At 44.7% G+C, this 24,780-nt stretch overlaps 2 protein-coding genes and 1 pseudogene across 14 annotated transcripts in view; 2 read left to right on the top strand and 1 right to left on the bottom strand.

The window, feature by feature from the left end:
• Nucleotides 1–20,777, bottom strand: part of DNAI1 (dynein axonemal intermediate chain 1) — a 60,820-nt gene extending 40,043 nt beyond the window's left edge. The window contains exons 1-2 of one of the 2 annotated variants that reach the window (XM_082467574.1): nt 20,422–20,777; nt 2,196–2,228 (exon numbers count right to left, since the gene is read on the bottom strand). In XM_082467574.1, coding sequence (XP_082323700.1) covers nt 2,196–2,228; nt 20,422–20,451 — 63 coding nt within the window. In that variant the 5' untranslated portion in view covers nt 20,452–20,777. Of the gene's footprint in view, nt 1–2,195; nt 20,400–20,421 lie in introns of those variants that run through there. The other variant, XM_082467573.1, reaches the window with a different exon arrangement.
• Nucleotides 2–8,916, top strand: LOC309663580 (small ribosomal subunit protein eS27-like pseudogene; annotated as a pseudogene). The gene has a single exon. The product of its transcript is annotated as a small ribosomal subunit protein eS27-like pseudogene (transcript).
• Nucleotides 20,778–20,909: 132 nt separating the features above from the next.
• FAM219A (family with sequence similarity 219 member A) overlaps nt 20,910–24,780 on the top strand; it is a 54,057-nt gene continuing 50,186 nt past the window's right edge. For 3 of the 11 annotated variants that reach the window (XM_082467655.1, XM_082467651.1, XM_082467646.1), the window contains exon 1: nt 20,914–21,260. In XM_082467655.1, coding sequence (XP_082323781.1) covers nt 21,201–21,260 — 60 coding nt within the window. In that variant the 5' untranslated portion in view covers nt 20,914–21,200. Of the gene's footprint in view, nt 21,261–24,780 lie in introns of all 11 variants that reach the window. The other 8 variants (XM_082467647.1, XM_082467648.1, XM_082467654.1 and 5 more) reach the window with 6 other exon arrangements.

Here is a 24,780-nt window from a genome sequence, read left to right as displayed (position 1 = left end):
ACCTCATGTGAGAATCAAGAGTGCCTGACCTGCTTAGACAAGCAAGCAGTGCTGCAGAAAGCCCTTTCATTCACAAATCCTCCCAGAAGCCAAGCTCTGTCCCAATACATAGAACGCAAAACGTGCAACAGACCACTCACGGAAGAGCCCAGAGGAACTGCTCAGGCCAGAGTTCTCATTGCCTGGAAGATCATGGCCACCTCAGCCCTGGGGTTCTGGACTTAGCTGGAACATTGTGGTGGCTCTTTGGCCCCAGTAGTGGGACCAGAAAAGCTGGCTCCTCCTTACTGCTTCCCATACAGCCTGGATGCTAATAGCCAGGACCAACTGTGAAATGACACCCAGCTGTTCTTTAAGCTACTTCAACTCTAATTCACATTTTACCTTCCAATTTGCCACCTCAAGGTTACTCTTACAGCAATACTCCCAGTACTTGGTAACTTTAAGCCTCATAGTCCCATCAAAGCCTTGGAGCAAAAAAATCAAGAACTAGAAGTTTTCCCCTACCCCGATAAACAGTTAAATACCTTGCCAAAGTGGCCCATGACATAGTAAAAAATATTCACCCTCACTGGCAATCAAAGATATGCAAAATAAAACAATGCAATTTTTTCACTGTAAAACTGGTGAAGGGCGGTGACCACCTCCCCACGAGAACATGCAGATGATCTCCTTCATCCCTCTCCAGAAGAGGAGAAGAGGAAACACAAAAAGAAGCACCTGGTGCAGAGCCCAAATTCCTACTTCATGGATGTGAAATGCCCAGGATGCTATAAAATCATCCACCGTCTTTAGCCAACATGCACACACAGTAGTTTTGTGTGTTGGCTGCTCTACTGTCCTCTGTCAGCCTGCAGGAGGAAAAGCCGCAAGGCTTACAGAAGGATGCGCCTTCAGACGGAAGCAGCACTAAAAGCACCCTGAATCAAGATGAATGGGAAAGCATTCCAATCAATACATTTTGGATACAACAAACAAACAAAGCAAAACAAAACAAAACAAAAACTGGTGAAAACTAAAACCAAAACAAACAAACAAAACCAATATCCAGTGTTGGCGAGGTTGTGGGAAAATGGACACCCATAAATTAGTACAACCTTTCTAAAGAGCAATTTGGAAATATTTATCCAAAGCCTAACAAGTATTTATACTTTTTGACCCAAATTTCTATGTATAGGAATTTATGTTAAGAAATAACCGAGGATATGCCTAAAGATATAAATGCATGAATGTTTGTTGGAGGATTGATCATAATTGTGGAAAAGAGGAAATATTTAAATGTCCAACAGTGGGGCATGTTTGAACAAAATTATGGAATGGCCTTAATGAATACATGGTAAAATATTATGCAGTAATTTTAAATGATGCTATGAAAGTATATTTATTGGCAATGGAAAGTACTCTAAATATATTATGTAAAAAACAGATTGTAAAATAACATACAGTTTGATTCTATTTAAAAATAAAGGGACTTCCCTGGCGGTGCAGTGGTTCAGAATCCACCTGCTAATGCACAGGACATGGGTTTGAGCCCTGGTCCAGGAAGATCCCACATGCCGCAGAACAACTAAGCCCGTGCGCCACAGCTACTGAGCCTGTGCTCTAGAGCTTGCGAGCCACAACTACTGAAGCCCACGCACCTAGAGCCCGTGCTCCGCAACAAGAGAAGCCACCGTAATGAGAAGCCCGCGCACTGCAATGAAGACCTAACACAGCCAAAAATAAATAAATAAATTTATTTAAATAAAAAAAAGAATCCGCCTGCCAATGCAGGGGACATGGGTTCGAGCCTGGTCTGGGAATATCCCACATGCCACAGAGCAGCTAAGCCCGTGCGCCACAACTACTGAGCCCACGTGCCACAACTACTGAAGCCCGCACACTGCAACGAAGAATAGCCCCCGCTCGCCGCAACTAAAGAAAGCCCGCGCGCAGCAACAAAGACCCAACGTAGCCATAAATAAATAAATAAATTTATAAAAAAAATAAAAATAAATACATGTAATTTTTATATATACATAGAAATATCTGGGAGGATATAGCATCATACGTTAACTAAGAGGTTTCCCGGGGTGATAGGCTTAAGGGTGATTTTAATGTTCTTTTTGCTTTTCTTTAAAAATATATAGCTAATATTTCAACAGAAGAAATGCTATTAGCTTCTCACTGAGAAACTGTGTGGTCTCAGCACTTACTCTCTTCCTGGCTCCTCTGCCCACATTGACGCTCTGAAAAAAGAATAGAAACAGAAGGTAAGTCATAAGTGAATCTCCATGGGAATGTCAAAAACAGTATTACAGGGGGGCTTCTGCCCAGGGACCTCAAAGACAAGGGACATTGAACTTCCCCAAGTCTCACAAACAGTGAGGCTTGGCAACAGGTGCCCAACCAAGGAAGTCCTATATCTGAGGCAACCTGACTCCAGCATCAGTGGGACTGACCCATGAAGAGCAACCAGGTGACTTAGCACCTGGCATTTCTTATTTGCAACTAGTTCAACAAACGTTTTTTAAAACTATATACTAAGTGCTCAGCTCTGTACTAGGCATTAAGAGGATTTTGAAGGCAGATTATATTCATAAACATTTGTTTATGATGAAGGTTTGGGTACTTTGTTTTGTACACTGCTGTCTCAGAATATAGTAGGTGTTCAAAATACTTATTGAATACATGAATGAATGCCATCAAACCCATTAGTAATCATGACCCTGGGAAAAATATTTTTCCTTAGCCTGTTTCCTCATCAATAAACTGTGTAAGACTGGATATGATGACCTTCCAATTCTAACATGCTAAAATTTTATGTTCTCAAGAGCAGCATGCTGGATTCAACTTGATAAACATTTCTTGAGCATCTACTTATGGTCGGGGACTAACCTAAGCAGTGGGACAAAGATGAAGAGAGATGAGGTCCCTACCCACGTTTGCTCAGGGTCCGTGGAGGACCGATGAGTGTGATCAGTGCTCCTTATTTACTCACTCGCTTACTCACTCAGCATACGTTCTTTTGAAAGTCTGCTCTGTGCCAGCAGTAGAGACGTGTGACCAGGGTGCTATGGGAATGCACAGAGGCACCTACCCAGCCTGGGTGCACAAGAAAGTTTCCCCGAGGTGCCTATTTCTTAGCTCAGTATCAAAAGAAAAGTAAGGGTCATCCAAGTGGAGAAAATGTTTTTCAGAAAGGCTTTTCAGATGAAGAAAGCAGCATGTACAATGGCAAGAGCAGAACAATAACAGAGATAGTAAAATGTTCCCCCAAACAAACAAACCAAAACCCTGCAGTATATGCACTGAACAAACAGTTGTTTCAGGTGATGGAGCAAGAGGGAGGTCAGTGGAGGCTGGAGATGTGAGGGAGGGGCTCTTGCAAGAAGCAGGTCTAGAGCCCTGAAGGAGGGGTCAGGCTAGCAGAGAAGCCAAAGAGTGCATGTTGGTGGCAGCATGGCACACTGGGCAGAGACCTCGGCTCCCAGCTCTTGCTGACCACCTGTGTGATCTTGGGGAGGTCTCTGGGCCTTGGTTTCCCAAATGCAAAGTGAGTGAGTTAGATGGAAAGGGCCTCACAACTCTTCAGTGGCAGGGTCTATGGGAGAGGCTTTGATGGTGGAGGGGAAATGGATTCCAGGGGGAGAGAAGGGCATGTCTCAGCTTGGGCAGGGATTGTTGCTAGTAGGGCAGGCAGCAGGATTCAGATTTCTGCCAGGTTGCCAAGGTTTCCAGAGATGAGAAGCCTTCTCTGAGGCTAAGCCACATGAGCCAGAAAGCTGCTTTCCTTTGAAGAGCCTCTGATCCCTAAGGTAACGAGATGGAAGCGTCGTAACATCCAACAGCTTTCTGGCCCACAGCAGAGTACTGGAGGGCCAACCCCAGCCCAAGCTGCCAGCCTTAAGTAGGAAACAAGATCCAGTTACCATTGCCCCCCGTAAATATGTCTGTAAAACATTTATCTGGCAATAAAAGAACTGACAAGGCAATTTGAGTGTAATTGTTTTTGGCAGTTGGAAATATTTCAATTAACATACTATAAAAGCCACACTACAATAAATGAAAAACAGGCCAATGAAATCAGCCACAGCCCTGACTTCCCAACCATGGCAAAAGGAGATTGAATGTCAGGGTGCCACTTTGGGCCCTTGGTCTTCCAGAAGGAGAAGTCTGAGACAGACAAGCCTGAATTCCTGAAAAGCTTTTGATGGTTCTTCCCAGAAGCTGTCAAACCGCAGAAGAAGAAAGCCCAAAGTCCCTCCTCTGGCCCTCAGAACTCTGTCATCCGGCTCCACATCTCCAGTCCAGCCTGCTCTCCCGCCACTCTGAGATGCAGCCCAGCAAGGCTACTCACATTTCCTGAGCTTGGTCTCTGCTTTCCCACCTCTGCTTTCCCACCTTTGCTTTTACCTTTCCTCTTGCCAAGAACGCCATCTTCCCCTTCTCTCTCCCTGCTCCCACTATCTCTGCCTAACCAAACCCTACCCAACTAGCCTCCTAGTCCATTATCTAATCCTGATCTTTCTCCTACCTCCCTCTATTCTTCCTGTCTACACTCTGAGCAAGGCTCTGCCCCGCCTCCCATCACCACCATAAGCATTGGCTGTTGTGAGATGAAGGATGAAATGTAACTTCAAAGAGACACTCTGTTGTCTCTGGGTTTTGGTCTACAAAAGGGGATAGTATTATGAAAAGAAACAAAGTACTGCGGTGCACATCAGAGGCAGCTGGGAGACTCCAGCAAGGGAGGTCCCCCATTGACCACATGAAGATCCTCTACTCTTGGATAGGTCATTCCAGTTATTCTATTAAGTCAAGGAAGGAGTCTATGGAGGAGTGGTGCAGGAAGAGGAAACGCCCCCGCGAGACCATCATGGCAGTCAAAGTAACCCTGGTGATCAATGGGATAACAGATGTCCCAGCCTGAACTCCTTCATAGTAGAGCATTTTTCTATTCTCATTGTTACAGATTTTGGTGTGAGCATCCTGAGGGCAGGCACTGGTAATGACTCAGCTGCCTAGAGGCCACTTCTCAGTTCTCTTACAGGACCTGACATTGCTGAGGGCTCCCTCACTCCTTCTAGAAACTTCTTCTCCACCTCCATTTCCATGTCACCAGCCCCTCCAATAGTTCTTTCTCAATATCCTTGACCCTTCCAAGAATGTACGCTTCACCCCCTAGTCTTCTATTTCTACACGCTCCCCTTGGGTGCTCTCATCCCCACACATAGATTCATTTTCCACTTTGTGATGAAGCTCGACATCTATTTCTGTAGCTTAGATTTTCTAGAACCTCATGTTCAAATTGGTGACAGAGTACTCAAACTCAGTATCTTAAAAACCAACCACATTATGTTCTTTTTCCACCCCAAACTTGCATCTCTTCCAGTATTTCCTATCTCACTCAAGTGTTACCACCATTCAGGCACCCAGGTTGGAAGCTGGGAGCCATCAGATACCTGCCTTTTATTCACCCTCTTATTAGCATTATTTTGAAGTCCAACAATTCTATCACTTTAACTCTTTGTAAGTGTCCTCTCCATTCACACCCCCTTAACTCACGCCCTTACTCCCTCTTGCCGAACTACATTTGATTTCCCTAACTCCAGTTTCTCTCCACTCTGATAATTATATCTGTCACCATTTTCAGCTATTGAGCACTTACTCTGGGCCAGTCATTTACTAAGCAATGTATGTACATGATCTCATTTAATCTTCACAACCACCTTATGGGGAAGGAGCTATCATTTTTCCTATGTTACAGATGAGGACCCTGAGGCATAGTGAGATCAAGCAACTGACCCAAAGGTGACCAGAATTTGAACCCAAACTCTTAATTACTATAAGGGATCTTCCTAAAACATAAACTTGATCACTCTCCTGCTTTAAAGCCTCTAAAGGGCTCCCCATCACCCATGAGTTGAATCCCAAAATCCCTAACACGGCATCCACGTCATCTCCAACTCTTTTCCTGCCACAGCCATGGAAGGGCGCTTTGAAAATGAAAATTCTGGTCAAGGTAACAGATGATCATTTTTGCCACCGACTGGGCATTTATCTGCACTTAGACTTGTTTTGGTATATGACTTACTGCACAGTATAAGCAACCCATTTGTCCCTGAACATATTTTAGGGGTAAGTAAGGAGATTGAAAATTATTAAGCTGCTCCCTAACATGAAGATATAACATTTAAAAAACAAATATGTGATCAGATGTACCCATGGGGCCCAAATATGGGCTTTGAAGTCAACCATACCTGGGTTTGAGTCCCTTCTCTGCCATCTGCTAGGTCTATGACTCTAGGCAAGTTACTTGTCTTCTCTGAACCTCAGTATCCTTATCTTTTTTAAAAAATTTATTTATTTATTTATTTATGGCTGCGTTGGGTCTTCCTTGCTGCGCGCGGGCTTTCTCTAGCTGTGGTGAGCAGGGGGCTACTCTTTGTTGCGGTGCTCAGGCGCTAGGCGTGCGGGCTTCAGTAGTTGCAGCATGAGGGCTCAGTAGTTGTGGCTCATGGGCTGTAGAGCGCAGGCTCAGTAATTGTGGCGCACAGGCTTAGTTGCTCCATGTCCCCTGCATTGGCAGGCGGATTCTTAACCACTGTGCCACCAGGGAAGCCAGTATCCTTATCTTTTAAATGGGCATCATAAAAATACCCTCTGAAGACAATCATAGGCCTGTTATGAGGATTAAATGAGTCAACACACATAAAATGCATAGTGTGATGCCTGGCCAGAGTCTGTGTCCAATAAATGATAGTTTGTAGCATTATTATTCCCATTTACAGACCCTGCTCTGCCATCAGCCACAGGGGATCTGTGTGGCCCTTTGCTTACTAGGAAGCACTTGCCCTAGGGATGACTAAAAGGCTTCAACAGCTCACATGTCCACCCAAGAGTTCAAGGCTGAAACTTGTTTGTTCCTGGAAAGAACAGCTCTTGGAAGCATGCAAACCCACAGACGCTGCATCCTCCTTCCTGGGGCCCAGGAGACTCCGTTTACCATTTCAGTTGTCTCGGTCCTTATTTTAAAACTCACCAACAGGTTTCCATTAAGCTAAACTGAAACTAAATACCTCACCAGCCTGCAGTTTCGTTTCTAAAAGGGTAAAAGCTCTTAGTCCCAAAGGAACAGTAATTCACCAAGAAATCTTCCTCCAGCTACATCGACTGCCTTTCAAATCCTTGAGCCTAGTGCAGTGTCTCAAGCACACAGAAGGTGCTCAATAAGTATAGTTGAAAGGGATCTCAAAATTTTGAAACACTAGATGAAGGGTAACAGGCACTATCATACACTGTTGTGGGTGTGCCAACGGACACAAAATTTTTATAGGGTTATTTGGCAATACCTGCCAAAATTTCAAATGCAGATACCCCTCAACTCAGCACCTCTGCTTTCTTGCATTTTTCCTATAGATATACTAATACATATGCATAAGATGTATGTACAAAATTGCTCGCGGCACCGTCTTTGTGATATTTTTACTATGGGAAAAAACCTAAATATTCATTGATAGGGGCCTAGTTAAATAAATTATGGTATAGCCATTCAATGGGATATTATGCATATTTTTAAAAGAATGAGGTAAATTTTTATGTATTATTATGGAAAGCTCTCCACGCTTTTTTATTGTTAAATAAAAAAGCAAGTTACATAAACAGATGACCCATCTGCTTACTTTAAGAATGTGTGTGTATGTGTATTTGGATGTACATACAAAATTTCTGGAAGAATATATAGATTCTGTTGACAGTAGTTGGGTTCAGGGAATGTGACTGGGGAATTGTGGGGAAGGGAACCAACACTGTTCACCTTATACTCATTCTCATGGTTTTAATATTTTAAAAGGGAATGTTCATTACTTTTTTTTTTTTTTGGCTGCGTTGGGTCTTTGTTGCTGCGCGTGGGCTTTCTCTAGTTTAAAAGTGAATGTGCATTACTTTTATAATTTAAAATGCTAATTAAGAATTTAAAAAATTAATACAGTTAAAGAGGGTTTTTATTTTTTCCTATTAATGCAGTCTTAGCACAGTACTCAGAATGCTGACAAAGGAACATGAGACCAAGCTCATGCCTCCCTGGAAGCCCAAGAGGGAAGAAGCCAACACTATGGGACTCTTCCCAGATAAGGCTACAGAAGGCAAGAAAGGGTAGGGTTTAAAATCTGAAGCTCTAGAGTTAGCCTTGGCTGGATTCCTGACTCTGCCATGAACTATATGTGTGATCTTGAGCAAGGTATTTAGTCCCTAATCCTCACTCTCTCATTTGTAAGGTAGAGAAAAATATTAGTGCCCTCCTCAGATTTGCTGTGAGGATAAAATAAAACAATGCATGATGAGAACCTTACTCAGAGCCCAGCGCTCAGTAAGCGCTAAAGTAACAGTGGCAGTGTTATTATTTTACTATCCTATCATGGTCTGCTGTACATGGCAATTGAGTCTCATTCTGAGGGCATTTATTGAATAGCTGAAAAGAGTGTTGTCCGGATCCCATGAAGTCCTTATCAGAAAGGAAGCTATAAATCTCAGGGTGTCACAACAGAGGGATGAAAATAAAAATACCTTCCCTTGGGACTTCCTGGTTGTCCAGTGGTAAAGAATCCGCCTTACAAGGCAGGGGATGCGGGTTTGATTCCTGGTCAGGGAACTAAGATCCCACCTGCTGCGGGGCAACTAAGCCCATGCGCCACAACTACTGAGCTCACGCACCTCAACTAGAGACCCTGCGTGCCGCAAACTACGTGCCCTGGAGCCTGCGCACCACAACTAGAGAAGAGAAAACCCACAGACCACAACTAGAGAGAAGCCCGTGAGCCGCAAGGAAGAGCCCGCACGCTGCAATGAAAGATCCCACATGCCTCAACGAAGATCCCGCATGCCGCAACTAAGACCCAATGCAGCCAAAAATAAATAAATAAATATTAAAAAAAAATACCTTCCCTTTATACAGCACCTTTCAGTTTACTAAACACTTTGGAGTGCATCATCTCATTTGGCCCTTATTCTAATCTTCTGTGGGTGGATGTTGAGTTTTGTCATCTTCTTTTCTGAATCTATTATGATTTGTCATATGGTTTTTCTCCTTTTTTTCTGTTAATGTGAAGAAATATATTGATTGGGTATTTACTGTTGAGCTAACTTTGTCTTATTGGGATAAAACTCACTTGGTCAGATATATTATTCTTTTTATATATTGCTGGAACAGATATGCTAATATTATGTCAGATTTTTTTTCATTTATGTTCATGAGGGATACTGGCCTATCCTTCTCTTTTCTTGAAATAGCTTTGATTTTGATATCAGAGTTACATCAACATCATCAAGTAAGTTGGGACTCGTTCCCTTCTCCTCTATTTTCTCTAAGACTTTGTGTAAGACTGGTGTTATTTATTCCTTACATATTTGATAGAATTCATCAGAGAAACCATTTGGCCTGGAGTTTCTTTGTGGGAAGGTTTTAAATTATGAATTCAATTTCTTTAAGTAAGTATGGTCTTTATATTTTCCATTTCTTTTTGTGTCAATTAAGGCAAACTGTGTTTTTCAATAAATTTGTCCATTTAAGTTGTTGAATTTATTGCCATAAAGTTATTGATAATATTCCTTTACTATCCTTTTTAATATCTGTACAATCTGTAGTGATATCTCACTTTTCATTCCTGATATTGGCTGTTGTGTTTTCTTTTTCTCTTGATGAGCCTTGCTAAGTTTTCTCAATTTTATCAATCTTTTCAAAGAACCAACTTCTGACTTTGTGAATTTTCTCTATTGTTTTTCCTCATTGTTTCTATGAAACAATAAGATAAATGAATAAATTAATAAAATAAATAGAAGTGGTGAATAGATTTTGCTTCTATTATTCTGGATTTAATTTGCTCATCTTTTTCTATTTTCTTAAGATAGAAACTTAGAACATTGATTTTAAATCTTTTATGAAATCGGCATTTAAAACTATACATTTTCCTTAAGTACAACTTCAGCATGAACCCCCAATTTGTGATGTTATATTTTCATTACCATCCAATTTAAAATGTTTTCTAGTTTCCCTTGCACTTTTTTTTTACATTTAGAAGTGCATTCTTTAATACCTAAATATTTGGGGATTTTAAGGATACTGCTATTTATTTTTAATTTAATTCCATTTTGGTCAAACTATTCTTAGTTTGCTGAGATTCTTTCTGACATGGATGAATGCTGAATTTGAATTGAATGAAAATCTGTAAGATATTAATCTTTTGAAATGTATTGAGATGCATTGTACGTCCCAGTGTATGGTCTATTTTTTTGAACATTGTGCAGCTCTTGGGTTCTATATTAATTAGGTCAAGTTGGTTAACAGATCTACGTCTTTCAATTACTGAGAGAAGGGTGTTAAATCTCCAACTGTCATTGTATATTTTTCTATGTCTCCCTTTAGCCCTGTCAGTTTTTGATTTATGTATCTTGAAGTGCTATTAATAGGTACATACTCTTTTGTGATTTTATATCACCTCTTGAATCGACACTTTATCATTATGAAATGTCCCTACTTGTCTTTGGAAATACTGCTGGTCTTGAAGCCTACTTAGTTCTGATAATACTACAGCCATGCAGCTTTCTTATGCTTGCTATTTACATGGTGTGTTTTTCCACTCTTTTATTTTCAAATTTTCTATGTCTTTACATTTAAACCATATTTCTTATAAGCAGCATATAGTTAGGTCTTGCTTTTTTTCCCCCTTAGCTTGATAAACTCTGCCTTTTAACTGAAAGTGTTGGTGTGGTTGTCTTTAAAATATTGCCCTTTGTTTCCTATTTTTCATCTGCTTCTTCCTCTGTTCATCTTCTGTCTTCTTTTGTGTTAATTGAGTTTTTTAGTATTTCATTTTATTTTCTCCATTGGCTTTTTAGCTGTGCCTTTTTGTATTAATTTCTAGTGGTTGCTCTAAGGTTTATAATATGCATCCTAAACCTGTTATAGTCTAATAAGAATAAATAAGATACCACTTCATATTTCACAATGTAATAACCTTATCATATCTTAATTCTATTTACCACCACAACCTCATCTTTGCCCTGTTGTTGTCACATATTTTATTTCTATATATATTACAAGCTTCACCTTACAATGGTGTTATTTTTGCTTTAAACAGTCATATGTCTTTTAAGAAAATTAATAGAAGCAAAAAAAATCTAGTATTTTATCTTTAGTCACATATTTACTATTACCAGTGCTTTTTGGTCCTTCCCATAGATAGGGCTTCCATCAGGTGTCAATTTCCTTCAGCCTAAAGAACTTTGTTCTGTACTACTTGTAGTGAAGGTCTGCTGATGGCAAATTCTGTCCGCTTTAGTTTATCTGAAAATGTATTTATTTAACCCTTCTTTTTGAGGGATATTTTTGTTGGATATATAATTCTGGCTTGACAGTAGTTTTCTTTCAGTGCATAAACTATGACTGACATTCCATTGTCTTCTGACTTCTCTTGTTTACAATGGGAAGTCGGCCATGATCATATAATCCCACTCTATGCATTGTGTCATTTTTTCTCTGGCTACTTTCAAGATTTTATTTTTATCCTTGGCTTTCAGTATTTTGACTGTGAGGGGACTACGTGTGGTTTTCTTTGTATTTATACTGCTTGGGGCTCACTGAGCTTCTGATAATACTATATGTTTTCCACCAAATTTAAGAAATTTTTGACCATTATTTCTTCAACTATTTTTCCCCCTCCTCTTTTTCCTTCTGGAATTCCAACTACTTACAAGTTACAGATACATATATGACATATTACCACAGGTCACTAAGGCTCTTTTTTTGTTTGTTTGTTTGTTTGTTTTTATTATTTTTTAATTTTTTGGTTGCATTGGGTCTTTGTTGCTGCGCGCGGGCTTTCTCCAGTTGCGGCGAGCAGGGGCTACTCTTCGTTGTGGTGCGTGGGCTACTCTTCTCATTGCGGTGGCTTCTCTTGTTGCAGAGCACAGGCTCTAGGTATGCAGGCTTCAGCAGTTGCAGCATGCGGGCTCAGTAGTTGCAGCATGCAGGCTCTAGAGTGCTCGGGCTTCAGTAGTTGTGGCACGTGGGCTCTAGGGCGCCCGCAGGCTCAGTAGTTGTGGTGCAGGGGCTTAGTTGCTCTGCGGCATGTGGGATCTTCCCGGAGCAGGGATCAAACCCATGTCCCCTGCATTGGCAGGCAGATTCTTAACCACTGCGCCACCAGGGAAGTCCCTCTTTTTTGTTTTTTTTTAAATTTTATTTATTTATTTTTATATAACAGGTTCTTATTAGTTATCTATTTTATACATATTAGTGTATACATGTCAATCCAAATCTCCCAATTCATCAACCCCCACCCCCACCCCCACTTTCCCCCCTTGGTGTCCATATGTTTGTTCTCTATGTCTGTGTCTTTTTTGTTTTTTAATCTTGTTTTTCTCTGTTCTTCAGATTGGATAATTTCAATGGCTCCATCTTCACTTTCACTATTAGGCCCAGCCAATAAATTTTTCATTTCTGATATTTATTTTTCTACTGTTTCCATTTTCAGGGCTTAGATTCCCCACCTTTTTTTTTTTTAATTTTATTTATTTATTTTTGGCTGTGTTGGGTCTTGGTTGCTGCGCTTTCTCTAGTTGCGGCGAGCGGAGGCTACTCTTCGTTGTGGTGGGCGGGCTTCTCATCGCAGTGGCTTCTCTTGTTGTGGAGTGTGGGCTCTAGGCACGCGGTCTTCAGTAGTGGTGGCACGCGAGCTCAGTAGTTGTGGCTCGTGGGCTCTAGAGCACAGGCTCAGTAGTTGTGGCGCACAGGCTTAGTTGCTCCGCGGCATGTGGGATCTTTCCAGACCAGGGCTCAAACCCGTGTCTCCTGCATTGGCAGGCAGATTCTTAACCACTGTGCCACCAGGGAAGCCCTCCCCATCCTTTAAGTCAATATTTTCTTTTAGTCCATAAATATATTTTCAACAACAACTGCCTTAAAGTCATTGCCTGCTAACTCCAACACTGGGTTATCTCGCTGGTATCACTGTGCTCTCCTTTGGATCTCTCTCCCTGAGCCATGATTAAGAAGTTGACCCAAGGCAGAAAGCAAGGATAAACGTATGACTCACGTTGGGTGTTTTCCTTCCCTTAGGAATGGGGGAATGCCTAAACCAGTTGCCTCATATATTGTGTCCAGGATTACAGTTGTTCATAGTGGGATGGCAAGTCCAGCATGAACTGCTCCATCATGGCCAGACTATGTCTCCTATATCAAGGTCTTTAAAAGTTATACATAAAGTATGATACATTTAAAAATTCATTGCAGAAATGTGCTATTAAAAAAAAACAAAAACAAAAAACTTTTGTAAAGGACAGAACCTTTTGTAATGTAAATATCTGCCCTGAATGGAGGCAATGGATTGGAAAAAATCTGAGGCCCTTTCTGCACAATGTATGAGAAAGGTTTATCAGAAGCAATGTAGAAGTTAGTCTGGAATAAAGCAGGTTATACCTTGCATGGGAGGAGCCAAGGAAAGACAATATCTCCTTCTAAGGGGAATTGCCCTGCTCACAGCTTTGGCTGCTTGGAGAGTCATAGGATCTTATCCCTCCCTGATACAGCCTAGCATGAACAGGTAAGCTGGGGACAATCAGATTTCTTCTCCAAGGGTTTGAATTGGGACTACAGAGAGGACTGGTGGGTGGATGGAGACATTGATGGAGATCCTTGTGAGATAGAAGAGGCCAGAGTGGCCATGATGAGCTGAAAACACATTAAGGTATGAGGAAGCTGAAACCATAGAAAAGTTGGCTGCTTGGGAAATGAAAATAGGGAATGAAATATAGTTGCTAAGAAAATTAGAGAGGCCATGAGAGATATGGAGAAAGTAATTAGTACCTATATCTGTTTCAGAACCAATAGTTTTCCAATTCTAATTCTAGCTATTTGTAATACCTACCCACAACCCCCCACATACACACCTTCCCCTTCACCCTTTCCACCTTTTACTTGAGGTAACTTGAGTGAGCCTCTATTCTTTGCAACTTACAGAGCTTAGCTAAAATATATGTGCCTTAGTTTGCCAGGCTCATAAAAGGCAGGAGAGGTACGATGGGCTTAGGCATTCCAGACAGAGGGAAGAAAATCATTAACAAAGAGACAGAGGCCTGGAACCAAGTGTCTGTCCAGGGATTAGCAGATTTGTTTTACCCATTTATATTCCAATTTGTTCCAAAGCAAGATTTGAGGCTGAATGTATGACACATGGAAAAAATAAGTAAATGAGAAAATGGATGTGAGGTAAGAATAGAAATAGGAAAATAAGGTTAACATCAGGAGTAGGGATGTTAACAGAATTTGGTGCTTTGGCTAGAACAAAGGAGGCATGAGCTGCTTCTTCTGCAGGTCCAGAAGGAAAAGTTAGGGTTCAGAGTATTACAGTACATACGTTTCCATCAGTCACTTATTTACTCATCAACTAATTCATTCATTTGTTAATCATCTACTATGTACCAGATGCTAGAATGACAACTAAAGAAGAATAAAGGTTGAGTTAGTCCCACTCCAAGGTTCTCACATCTAGGAAGTGAGATAAATGGAAGATGTAAACACACCACACAAACCAGAATACAGCGACTCTATGAATAGGACAAAGTGTTGTGAGATACAAAGAAGCGAAACCAGAGTTTGATCAACAGCCATGTCCTTTGCTCGCTTCTTCCATACAACTCTGTCCCAGCAATTGGGAAGACTGAACGCTCCATAACAATTCCTAACTGGCAGAAAACAATTTCATATGGCTTGTTCACAGCTGGAGCCAAAGAACCAAAATTACTCTTCAGCATCAGCTTGCAGGTTGCAAAGCCCAGGGATAAGCACAAGACACCTTTGCCATTATTATTCAAGTACCTGGCATATACTGAGTACTAACAATGTGCTAGGTTCCACGGTAAACAGGGGAGGAGATCAAGTTCTGGCCTCAAATGCTCACAGCTGTTTTGTAGTCTGATAATTGTGCATGACAAACCTCAGACCATAACTCTCAAAATAGCATGACTGTAGTCATAACAAAATGGAACAACCATTGGCAAAATTTGTTTTCTAGTTATCACTTCCAGAAGGAATTCTGTAACACTACTAGGGGAAGAGCAGAGAAAACTCTCTCAACTTCCTGTCACTAAGCCTCTAAATTGTCATCATCTGCATCCATCCCTTCCTCCTTTCTCCTTTCCTGTTACAAAGTGTTTCACCTCTTGTCCACAGCTGATCCACTCCCACCTCCTCAGACACTTGGCTCTAGTCTTCATTTATCTCCTTCATCTTCAACTTCCCTCTATCTATGCCAGGCAAATGCCTCCCCTCAGCATTTAACATATTCAAGTCTTAATTTCATCTCAAGAAAAAAAAATCCTTGTCTACAGGGTCTTTACTGCCTTCTTAGCTCAATTTAGTCTGGCTTTTATCTCTAAAATTGTTCTTTCCGAGGTCCCGCAATGACTTACTAATTATTCAATCTAATGGTTGTATCTAGTTCTTACCTTCATTAGCAGATGCAATACGACTGACCATGTAACCTATAAACACTAGAAACTCCCTATAAACACACTCCTCCCCAGAAGGATATTATTCTTCCTTGTAGTCTTCTAACCTCTCTGGGGTCAGTCCTTCTTATCCTACGTGTTGGATTCTTGTCCAAACCTTAAATCATGTTGTTCTTCCTAGAAATCTTCCCTGATTCCCCCAGAATCAGTGTTAGGATCTCTTCCCACATGCTTCCGTTGCACCCAATGCTACTTTCTCAGCCACATCCCATCATTCATTCAACGATCGTTCACTGAGAGCTTTGAATGTGTTGGCCTCTGTGTTAGGAGCCGAGAATACAGATGTGAGCAAAAACACCCACAGGCCCTGCTCTCAAGGTGCTCACAGTCTAATGGGAGAGACATACAATAATCCAATAATTACACAAACAAGTGAATAATTACACCCTGGGATGCATGCTGCGGACGAAAGGATCAAGGGCAATGAGACTATAAATAGAGGAAACTTAACTCTCTTCTCATTAACAGGGCAGGGGGCATTAAGGCGGTTGTGGGCACTGACGCTGGGGCTGGAATCTTAAGAGTGAGTACATGTGTGAGGGAGTGAGGGCACGAAGAGTGTTCCAGAAAGAAGGGACAACACATAGAACAGCCGTACAGCAATAATTGGAAGAGTGTTAACAAGTTAAGGCTTAGAGACCCAAGCAGTCCTCAGCCCATACAGGCTCCTGAAGGGTTATCTAAAAATCTGGTCCCTCTCCTAAGAGCAGTAGGAAGTCACTGAAGGGTTCTGAGGGAGGGATGACATAATCAGATTGACAGCTTGAAAAGATCACTTGGTACAGTGTAGAGAATGGATTGGAAGGGACATGAGTGGGCGAGGGGAATACAGGTTACAAGGCTTTTACAGCCCTCCAGGTGAGAGATGATGGTAGGTAGGGCTAGCAGGGTGGCAGTGAATAGGAAAAAAGTGGTCTGATTTGAGAGATTTAGGAAGTAAAGGGGCACAGGATCATATCTAGGGCTTAAAGAAGGTAAGAGGATGAGGAAGGAAGGATGTGAGGGAGTGAGGATGACACGGAGGAGAAGGGTCACAAGGGCAGGGATCTTACTTTGGACAAAGCATCAACTTCCTTTAGATTCTGCTCACCTCCTCCTGTCCTTTCTTCTGTGGATCCCAGGACCAGTCATCAGACTCAAAATCTCTGAATCATCTAAGACTCTCTTCTGGCCTTGCACTGACTCCTGCCCACTTACCCCCACCCTAGTCACACCTCATCAAGATCAATATTTCTAAAAGTATTGTCTCAGAAGGGCTTCTGAAGAGATCACAGAATGATCCGAAAATGCAAGTCTTTTCTTTGGCTCCTACAGGCAACTGAAGCAAAATGCCAGACTTTGATTTTTTTTTTTTTTATGATAACTGAGTTATAAAGGAGTACTAAAACTTGTTAGTCATAAACTAAAATTAGCCTTTAACTGGAGTTCACAGAAGACTCTAATTCAGTCCTCTACTAAGAAGTCTGCCTGCCAGGCAATGTTTGGCAAAGATACAAAGCTCCTCTTGCATATACACATGCAGCCAGTTGGAATTCTTGAAATTTTCAGGAAGGACACTTTTTTATTGGGATATTAGTAGTGATGTTTTGAGCTGGTCATGGTTTATGGTGCCTGACATTCATGAATTTTAATTACAAATTATGATTCATGGAGCTTCATCATGATCAATTTAATATGCCATGATTATTTGATTAACCCTCTGGAGTAGAGGGATACATGTCTCTAACCTTATTTCCTGCCATTTTCCTCCTCCCTTCCTTGCTGATCCAGAACATGTGTAAGCAAGCTCTCATCTCAGGAACTTTATACTTGCTATGTCCTCTGTCTGGAATGCCTCCCCCCCCCCCCCCCCCCAGATATCACATAGCTAATTCCTTCACTTCCTTCAGATCTTTCTCAAATGTCACCTCCGTGAGGCCTCCCCTGACCGCTATGTTTAAATCATAATCTTCTGGTTCCCTGAACTTCCTAGTCCATTTCCCTGCTTTATTTTTCTTTTTGACACCTATCACCACCTTATAAACTATGTATTTTACTTATTTGTTTATTGACAATTTATCTCCAACTAAAAGATAAGCTCCACGCGAGCAGGGATTTGTGTTTGTTTTGTTGCTATATCACCAATACCTAGCACAGTACCTGGCATATAGTAGGTGCTCAATAAATAATTGTCAAATGAGAATATTTATATCATCAGAATTTTTGTCCTCTTAATTTCCAACACCCAGCTCTTAAGGCATGGGTACATGTGGTTCAAATGTGAACCATTCATAGCCCTGCTACCAAAGCAGATATAAACATAAACCCAGAAAAGTATGCTTCTACAGTGATGTTTCCTTGTTATCACTCCCCACCAATCTCCTCGTCCCAGGCTCAACCCTTTCTATCCTTCAAACTCACTCAGATCAAAATTTCCAAAGAACAATTGGAAGCATTCAGAATTCATATTCAACTCATTTTCAGAATTTAATATATTCCAGACATTGTGCTAGGTTCAGGGAAATCAACAATGAATGAGACAGACCATCCTTGCCATCAGAGTTTATAGTCTAGTGGGGATATCACCCTATCCTGCCTCCGGAAAGGTGACTTAATCCCTTATAGGAGAATATGATGGGCAAACTGAGATGTGATGTATGAACAGGAGATGAAACAGAGATTTGGGGCAGGGTGGCATGGAGCAGGTGGCAGCAAACTGAAAAGACTGTACCAGGCAGGCAACGGAAACAGCAATTTCAAAGGCCTAGAGGAGAAAGACAGTGTGGATGTCACTTTCCAGGAAGTGAGGGCAGTTCAGGGTGCGCTGGGACTGTGGAATCGTCACAGAGCAATGATGAGATCTGAAGTAGGGTAGGTAGCAAAGGCTACACCTGGCAAGGCCTTGTAGGCCATACTAACCAAGTTGGACTTTTGGGACTTTATTCTGAGAGCAAGAGGGAGCCAGTAAAAGGTTTGATCAGCGATACAAACAATGGAGTTTAAACTCTTCTCTGCCCCCTAACAAACCCAATCCTGACCTTCCCTCTCCACTGCGGGCATCCAAGTCGTAGCTGCCCCCTCCCTGAAGCTTTTATGCTGCTCCAACCTGCATGTCTCTCTCCCTCTCAGCCCCAGGGATCCCATCCTCCCTTATCTTTATATGCCTGTGTTCTGTCTCCCCAACTGGACTGAGTTCCCAGACGACAGGGACTTCTCAAAGCTCTCAAGGCAGTCCCACACCCAGCTCACCACTGGCGCAGACTGGGCCTCAATGAGACAAGAGGGTGATGAATACAACCCAGCACAGCCCAGCCTGTGCTCACACTCCGCACACCGATGTTTACCCCGTTCTGAAACAACCCTTCCCTCCAGGGGGCAGTGCTGATGTGCACAAGGCCAGTTGACCTAGGTTTCTGTCTCCTGTCTGCTGTCACCTCTCTCTGCTCTCAGTTTACCTAGCCTCTAATGTCTCCCCTAACGGGCTGGAGAAACTGATTCCCAAGCTTGTTCAAACTGCTAGAAAAATCTAATCTGGAGTGACAGAAAGCAGATCAGTGGTTACCTGGGGCTGGGAGGTTGGGGAGAATGGACTGGAACGAGGTGCAAGGAAACTTTTGGGGGTAGAGGAAGCGTCCTATATCTTGATTGTGGTGGTATATAAATTTGTCAAAACCTGTCAACTTGTACAGCTATAATGGTCCATTTCATTGTATGTAAACCAGACCTCAGTAATGCTGAATTTAAAACAAACTGCATGTAAATTAAAAGTCGGTAGCCCCAAGCCCAGTACGTGAGCTTCAAAACACAGTTCAACCCCGACATAAAACTAGGGCAAGGCCATACGGGAATAGCAGCTTCCCCATGGTTGCAGAGATCTAAGAACGATGGGTGCACCTGCTATGGAAGGCCAGGTGAAAGAAGCAAAGGAGCAAAGGCTAACAATACGGAGGAGGCCAGACCCAAATATGTAAAGTCACAAAGAGCATGCACACAGATTTGGTCTCCAAACCTCAAAATACCTAGGCCTGAGATAGTGCTTATTTAAGAATAAGTAAGTAGAAGTTCTGCCTCACAAAGCAAGGAACTGCATATTAGTCCCAAGATGATAATTCATAAACGGTTTGGAAAAAGTGATTCTTGAAGGACTGAGTGGCTTCACCACAGAGAGCTCCTCGAGAAGCTGGGCCTTACCTCTCCTTTCAGGGTGAAGCTGGGTGGGTTAAGAGGGGTGACTCTTGGGTTTCCTGTGAGAAGGGATGACATCTGTCCAGGTGGCAACAAGGACAGCTTGGAGGGGCCAGTTTGGAGTAAGGAATGTGTGATAGGGGATGGGAAAGGAGTCTCTGCCCTCTTCTTCTTTGTCTGAACTGTCTCTCCTCACAAGTCTCCCAACACAGATCTGAACCATACTCCCACACACAATCTGTTCTGTGTCTCCGGTACAGTTCTCCTGTACTCTCCTGTGAGTTCCCAAAGGCCACTGTCTCCACCTAGCCCAGCACTGAGCACTCAGCAAAGGGCAGGAGAAATTACTTATTTGAGACAAGACTGTGAGGACGATGAGGAACATATTGGTAGGAGTGGGGATGGGGGTTTAAGGAGGATGGGCCCGTCAGGCTGGGTCTGTGGAGTGAGGGAATGGAACGGTGAGAGGAGGACAAGTGGAAGAGTGGTAGGAAACAGTGGGTCGGGAGCAGTGTGGGAGAGGAGGCTAGGATTAGTGGGAGAGAGCAGGACAGGGTCAGAGGTCACTGGGAACACATGTCAGGAATCACAGGGGGGAGAGAAGTCAACAGGGAAAGGAAGATGAAGGATCAGTAGCAGAGGTATGATCAGTGGTCATTGGCAGCGAAGGTCAGAGGTCGTCGGGATAGAGCAGGTCGAGGTGTGTGTTACCTGCCTGCGAGGCTGTGGTTTGTGGGGCATCTTCGAAGAAGCAGGAAGCACCTCAACACTTGGAGCGCCTACAAAACGCTCCCCTGCCAGAGGACAAGAAGTTTGTCCGTCCCCTCAATCATGCACAGGAAATCCGGATTCTCTTTCACTTCAATTCCCAGTCTCAGGGGTTCTTTGGGGACACCCGACGTTTTGGGTCCCCGCGCCCTCGCAGAATGGAATCGGCTCCTCCCTGACGCGGTTACCCAGCAACTAACCTGCAGCCAAGGCGCAGGCGCCTCTGATGCCCCCTCCCTGCTCGAGGGGAAGGCGGGGCTGGGCGCGCGGGGAACCACCAGCTCCACTAAGCCCCGCCCCCTAAGGCCAGATGACCGGCTGCCGCGCCTTTCGAACTCCCGCATGTGGGAGGGGCTAGTGAGCCTAGACACCGCCTCCTCATGAATAATGCAGGATCAGGCGGTGTCCCGGACCCGGAAGTGGAGTTGCCGAGTCACGGCAGTGGCTGAGCTGCTGACAGGAGGCGGCGGCGGAGGTGGAGGCGAGGCAAGACCTGCGGCTCTGCAGGGCCACGGTCGCTGTAGCGCTAGGCAAGCTGACGGAGCCACGCCGGCCTCAGCCCAACTGCAAACCTCCCGCCTCGTGCCCACCCTCCATCTGCCCGACTGGTCCGGGGCGGCCTAGTCTGCACCACCGACCCGGCTCCTGGGGCCGCCGCCCCGCGCGGTCCCGTTGGCGTCCCTGGCCGCGCCCGACCCCCGGCCCCCTAGCCCACCGGCACCATGATGGAGGAGATCGACCGGTTCCAGGTGCCCACCGCGCACTCGGAGATGCAGCCGCTGGTGAGGGGGCGGGCGGCGGGCAGGCCAGGGCCGGGAGGGGACGCTGCCTGAGGGGGAGGGAGGGAGTCAAGCCTTGGGGACTGTGCGGAGGGGGCGCCTCGGATGGAGTAGAGAGCCGTGAAAACGCATCGCCGGGGGAGGGGGACTTGGAGGACTAGAAAACGGTGGGAGGATACGTGGGATGACAGCAAAGGGGCCTGTAAGGGCGGAGAGCACTGCCAGCGGAGGCAGGCCAAGGGAGTTACGGGGAGCGCCGTCGGATGGAACCGAGCGGGGGCACAATGGTGCACACGTTAGTGGAGGGAGGCCCATAGCGGGGAAAGGAAGGGAACTGTCTTGGGGCACCGCCGGTGGCAGGCCCAGGGGGCTGGGATGAGAGGTAGGGAGGCGTTTAGACCTAGAGGCCTGTGATGCTCAGAGCGGGGGAGGGGGCCAGGAGCAGTCTGTCTGAGGGACGGGAATAGGTTTGTAGAGGAGGAGGGGCCTCCCCGCCAGTTCACTGGCTATGGATGGGAACGCAGGGCCCGGGCAGAGGACGAGTGGGGACAGGGCATCCATGCAGGACCCGGGAATTCCGTTCTTCTCCGGAAGAGAGTGCAGTCAAGAGAGTGCTGGGGGTGCTGGAGCCGGGAAGGAAAGAGCTCGGTGGCGAGATGGAGAATCCAGAGCGCACATGAGAGAGCTGGGGAACCGGCAGGAGAGGGGGCGGGGCCGCACTGGAGCCGCCTGTGCCCACCGGTTCGGAAGAGCCCCCAGCATCCTAGGCCTACGTGCTTGGAGTCCTTGCTGGGCGCCGATCCTGCCGCCTGTCCGCGGTCCCGGAGTCAGGGAAGAATGATGTCATCGCTGCCGGCGCGGAGGGGATGGAAGGGGGAGGGCGATGCACGGAGGCCGGCCTAGGGGAGACCATACCCATTGGCCACCGTCCCGGGGCGTCTACCTGACTGGCTTGTACATCCGCCGGGCGAGAGACGCCGAGGCCTAGCGGCGGCGTCTTTCCAACTGGGAGAAGGAAAGGGAGAAGGGAAGGAGTGCCCGGCTCTGTTCTCTTTGCTTTTCCTTCTCCTTTCCCCCTTGGAGCCCAGGTGGGAGCTGGAAGGAGGCAAGGCAGGCCAGGAACCTGAAGGTGTGGATGCCCTATTCTATGAGCTCAGCTAGAGCTGAGCAGAGCTCTCCAGGTCTTGAAGCTCTGGGGTTCCCTAACCCTCTTCCCTCTGTGTTAGGCGGAGGTGAGGAACAGGTTCTACCCTTGGGACCCCCGCCCCTGGCTGACAGATGTGCTTTGTGGCTTTCTGAGCAAGTAATCTATCCGTTACAGCAGCCAAGACAGACCTTGGCAGGGACCCATGACCAATTCTAAGCCACACCTTTTGGGGGATGGTAGAGAGAATCATTAGAGGCCACCTAGCCGGAGATAAGTGTCTTTTTTCCCCTTTTGTGACTACTGAGTTCTAGAAGCCCAAACAGAGAAGCTCTACAGATGTGTAATATTAAACTGGGGAGAGAGATGCTGCTGGACTTTTTTCCTAGCCTGATGCCATCATTGGGTTATTTGAGGGCCAGAAAATCCTGGTTGAGAAGTCTGTCCCATGAACTTGAAGAACTTTGGGCTGGGCTAAGAGAACACTCCTTTCTGAATTATCTTTCCAGCCAACCTGGCTTGTCAAACTAGATTGCCCTTCCAGTTGTACGTATCTAATCAAGAATCAAAAGGGAGGGCAGATGAAGGAGGAGAAGGTCCAAATGAATGAGAAGAAAGCAATGAGTTGGTTCTTGCCTCCCATCTGGGGTTCCTAAGGAGGGAGGCAATAGCTGTCCAGGGAGAGGGGAGAAGGAAGGGGTCACCAGGTTCTCTCAGTTGTCCCTGATGCCTCTGTTTTTGCCTGAAGTTTTCAACGATGGTTTGAGTGAGTAGTGTCCTCAGAAGACTCCTGGGCTGCTTCTGATCTGTGTGGCTCTGAAGTAGAAGTGCTTACGGCAAGGAGGCACTTATCAGAAAAGATGTGATTGCCTTCAGACCCTTTTCTTGAAGGCTGAAGGAGCCCTTCTCTGCAAGAGGATACTTTGTTGAGGTTGAATGAGAGCCTTATAGAAGTAGCAATACAGTCATCCCCCATTTGGGGGTCATAGCCATTGCCGTGCAGATCTCTGCCTCTCCACCACTGTTCCCAGGTCAAAGTCTAGAGGATCCCCAGAACTCCTTAAATGCTCTTTGTATTATTGAGACCAGCAGAATCTTGTGTGGAGTTTCCCCAAGAGTCTTCATTTCGGGGCATAAGGAATCAAGGTGGCATACTGCAGAAAAGAAGGGCAAAGTGGCCCTTTAGGGGTGTTTGGGTAGACCTTAAAAACCAGGGTCTCAGACTCAGCTGTGACCTATTTCGTTTTTTGCCATTATTTATTAAGACCTCTAGGAAATCTCTCTTCTCTGGACTCAGTTTCCCAGTTATGAAATGAAGACAAACTATTTCTTTAAAGTTTAAACAATAGCTCCTCACTCTTCCAAAGAATATCATAGTGACCTGACATCATTGATTCAGCAAATTCATTCACCAAATATTTATTGAGCACCAGCTCTGTTCCAGGTATATACTAGGTACTGGGGACACAGTGGTTAGCAACATAGACACAGATATAGCCCTGCCTCCTGGAGCTCACAGTTCAGCAGAAGTTATTGTTCTTGCTCACCCCCTCAGTGTGAGTCCCTCTGAGGGCAGAGGCGGGGCTGTCTCCTTAAGCCCTAAGGGAAACAAGGCAATGCTTGTGTCAGTATCATTGCCCCTTTCTGGACCAAGCTGTACCGATAGTGGCCTGTCACATGGGCTTGATCATCAAATAACGCTCTCCCACCCATAGTGGTTGGAAGAATCCAGAGGCCATTCCTTACTTGGAGAGATGAACTCTAGGTGGAAAACATCTTTTTTTAAATTTACTTGAAAGAGAAACTTGCACTTGAAAAAGAGGCCCAGGGGAGCGGCAGGAGCTAGGAGAGAAGGCGCAGCCAGCAGATCTGGGTGTTTCCAAGGTGCTAATTTAAGCATTAGTTCTCAGCTAGTGGGAGGAAGAGGAAGAGATCCCTGCTCTGTTGTTGCTGCTGCTGTTGCCACAGCTGCACGGAGCCTCCTGTCTGGGGTGGGAGTTTGCCTGAAGGGAGTTGCCTCCCTACTTTCCTCATCACACCAATTATTTAATTGGCCTGGCTGCATCGCAGCAGCTGAACCAGGCCTGGGCCTATCCCTGAGAGCTCCCCAAGGTCTCTTTCTGTCTCCTTATGAAAGGAATGAGAGCTCCTCTGGGAGACCTAGTCCCTGGGTTCCACTCCTCCTGTGTCTATCTCCTAGACAATCCTGAGTGTTTCTGAGCACAGATTTTCGCAAAGACAGGGGTAGGCACACCTTGTATGTCAGTTCTATGGCCAAGCCACACACCTTACCGATCTAGGGAAGCTCCCAGCTGTCCAAGGCTCTCTGTTGAGCAATTGTGTTGAATTTGGGCTATTGTTTGTATAAGCAGCAGGGAT

The sequence above is a fragment of the Balaenoptera physalus genome (assembly GCF_965194825.1).
Source record: "Balaenoptera physalus genome assembly, chromosome: 7".
Lineage (NCBI taxonomy): Eukaryota > Metazoa > Chordata > Mammalia > Artiodactyla > Balaenopteridae > Balaenoptera > Balaenoptera physalus.
The sequence above is the reverse complement of the archived record's forward strand: the minus strand, read 5'-3'. Positions and strand labels throughout refer to the sequence as shown.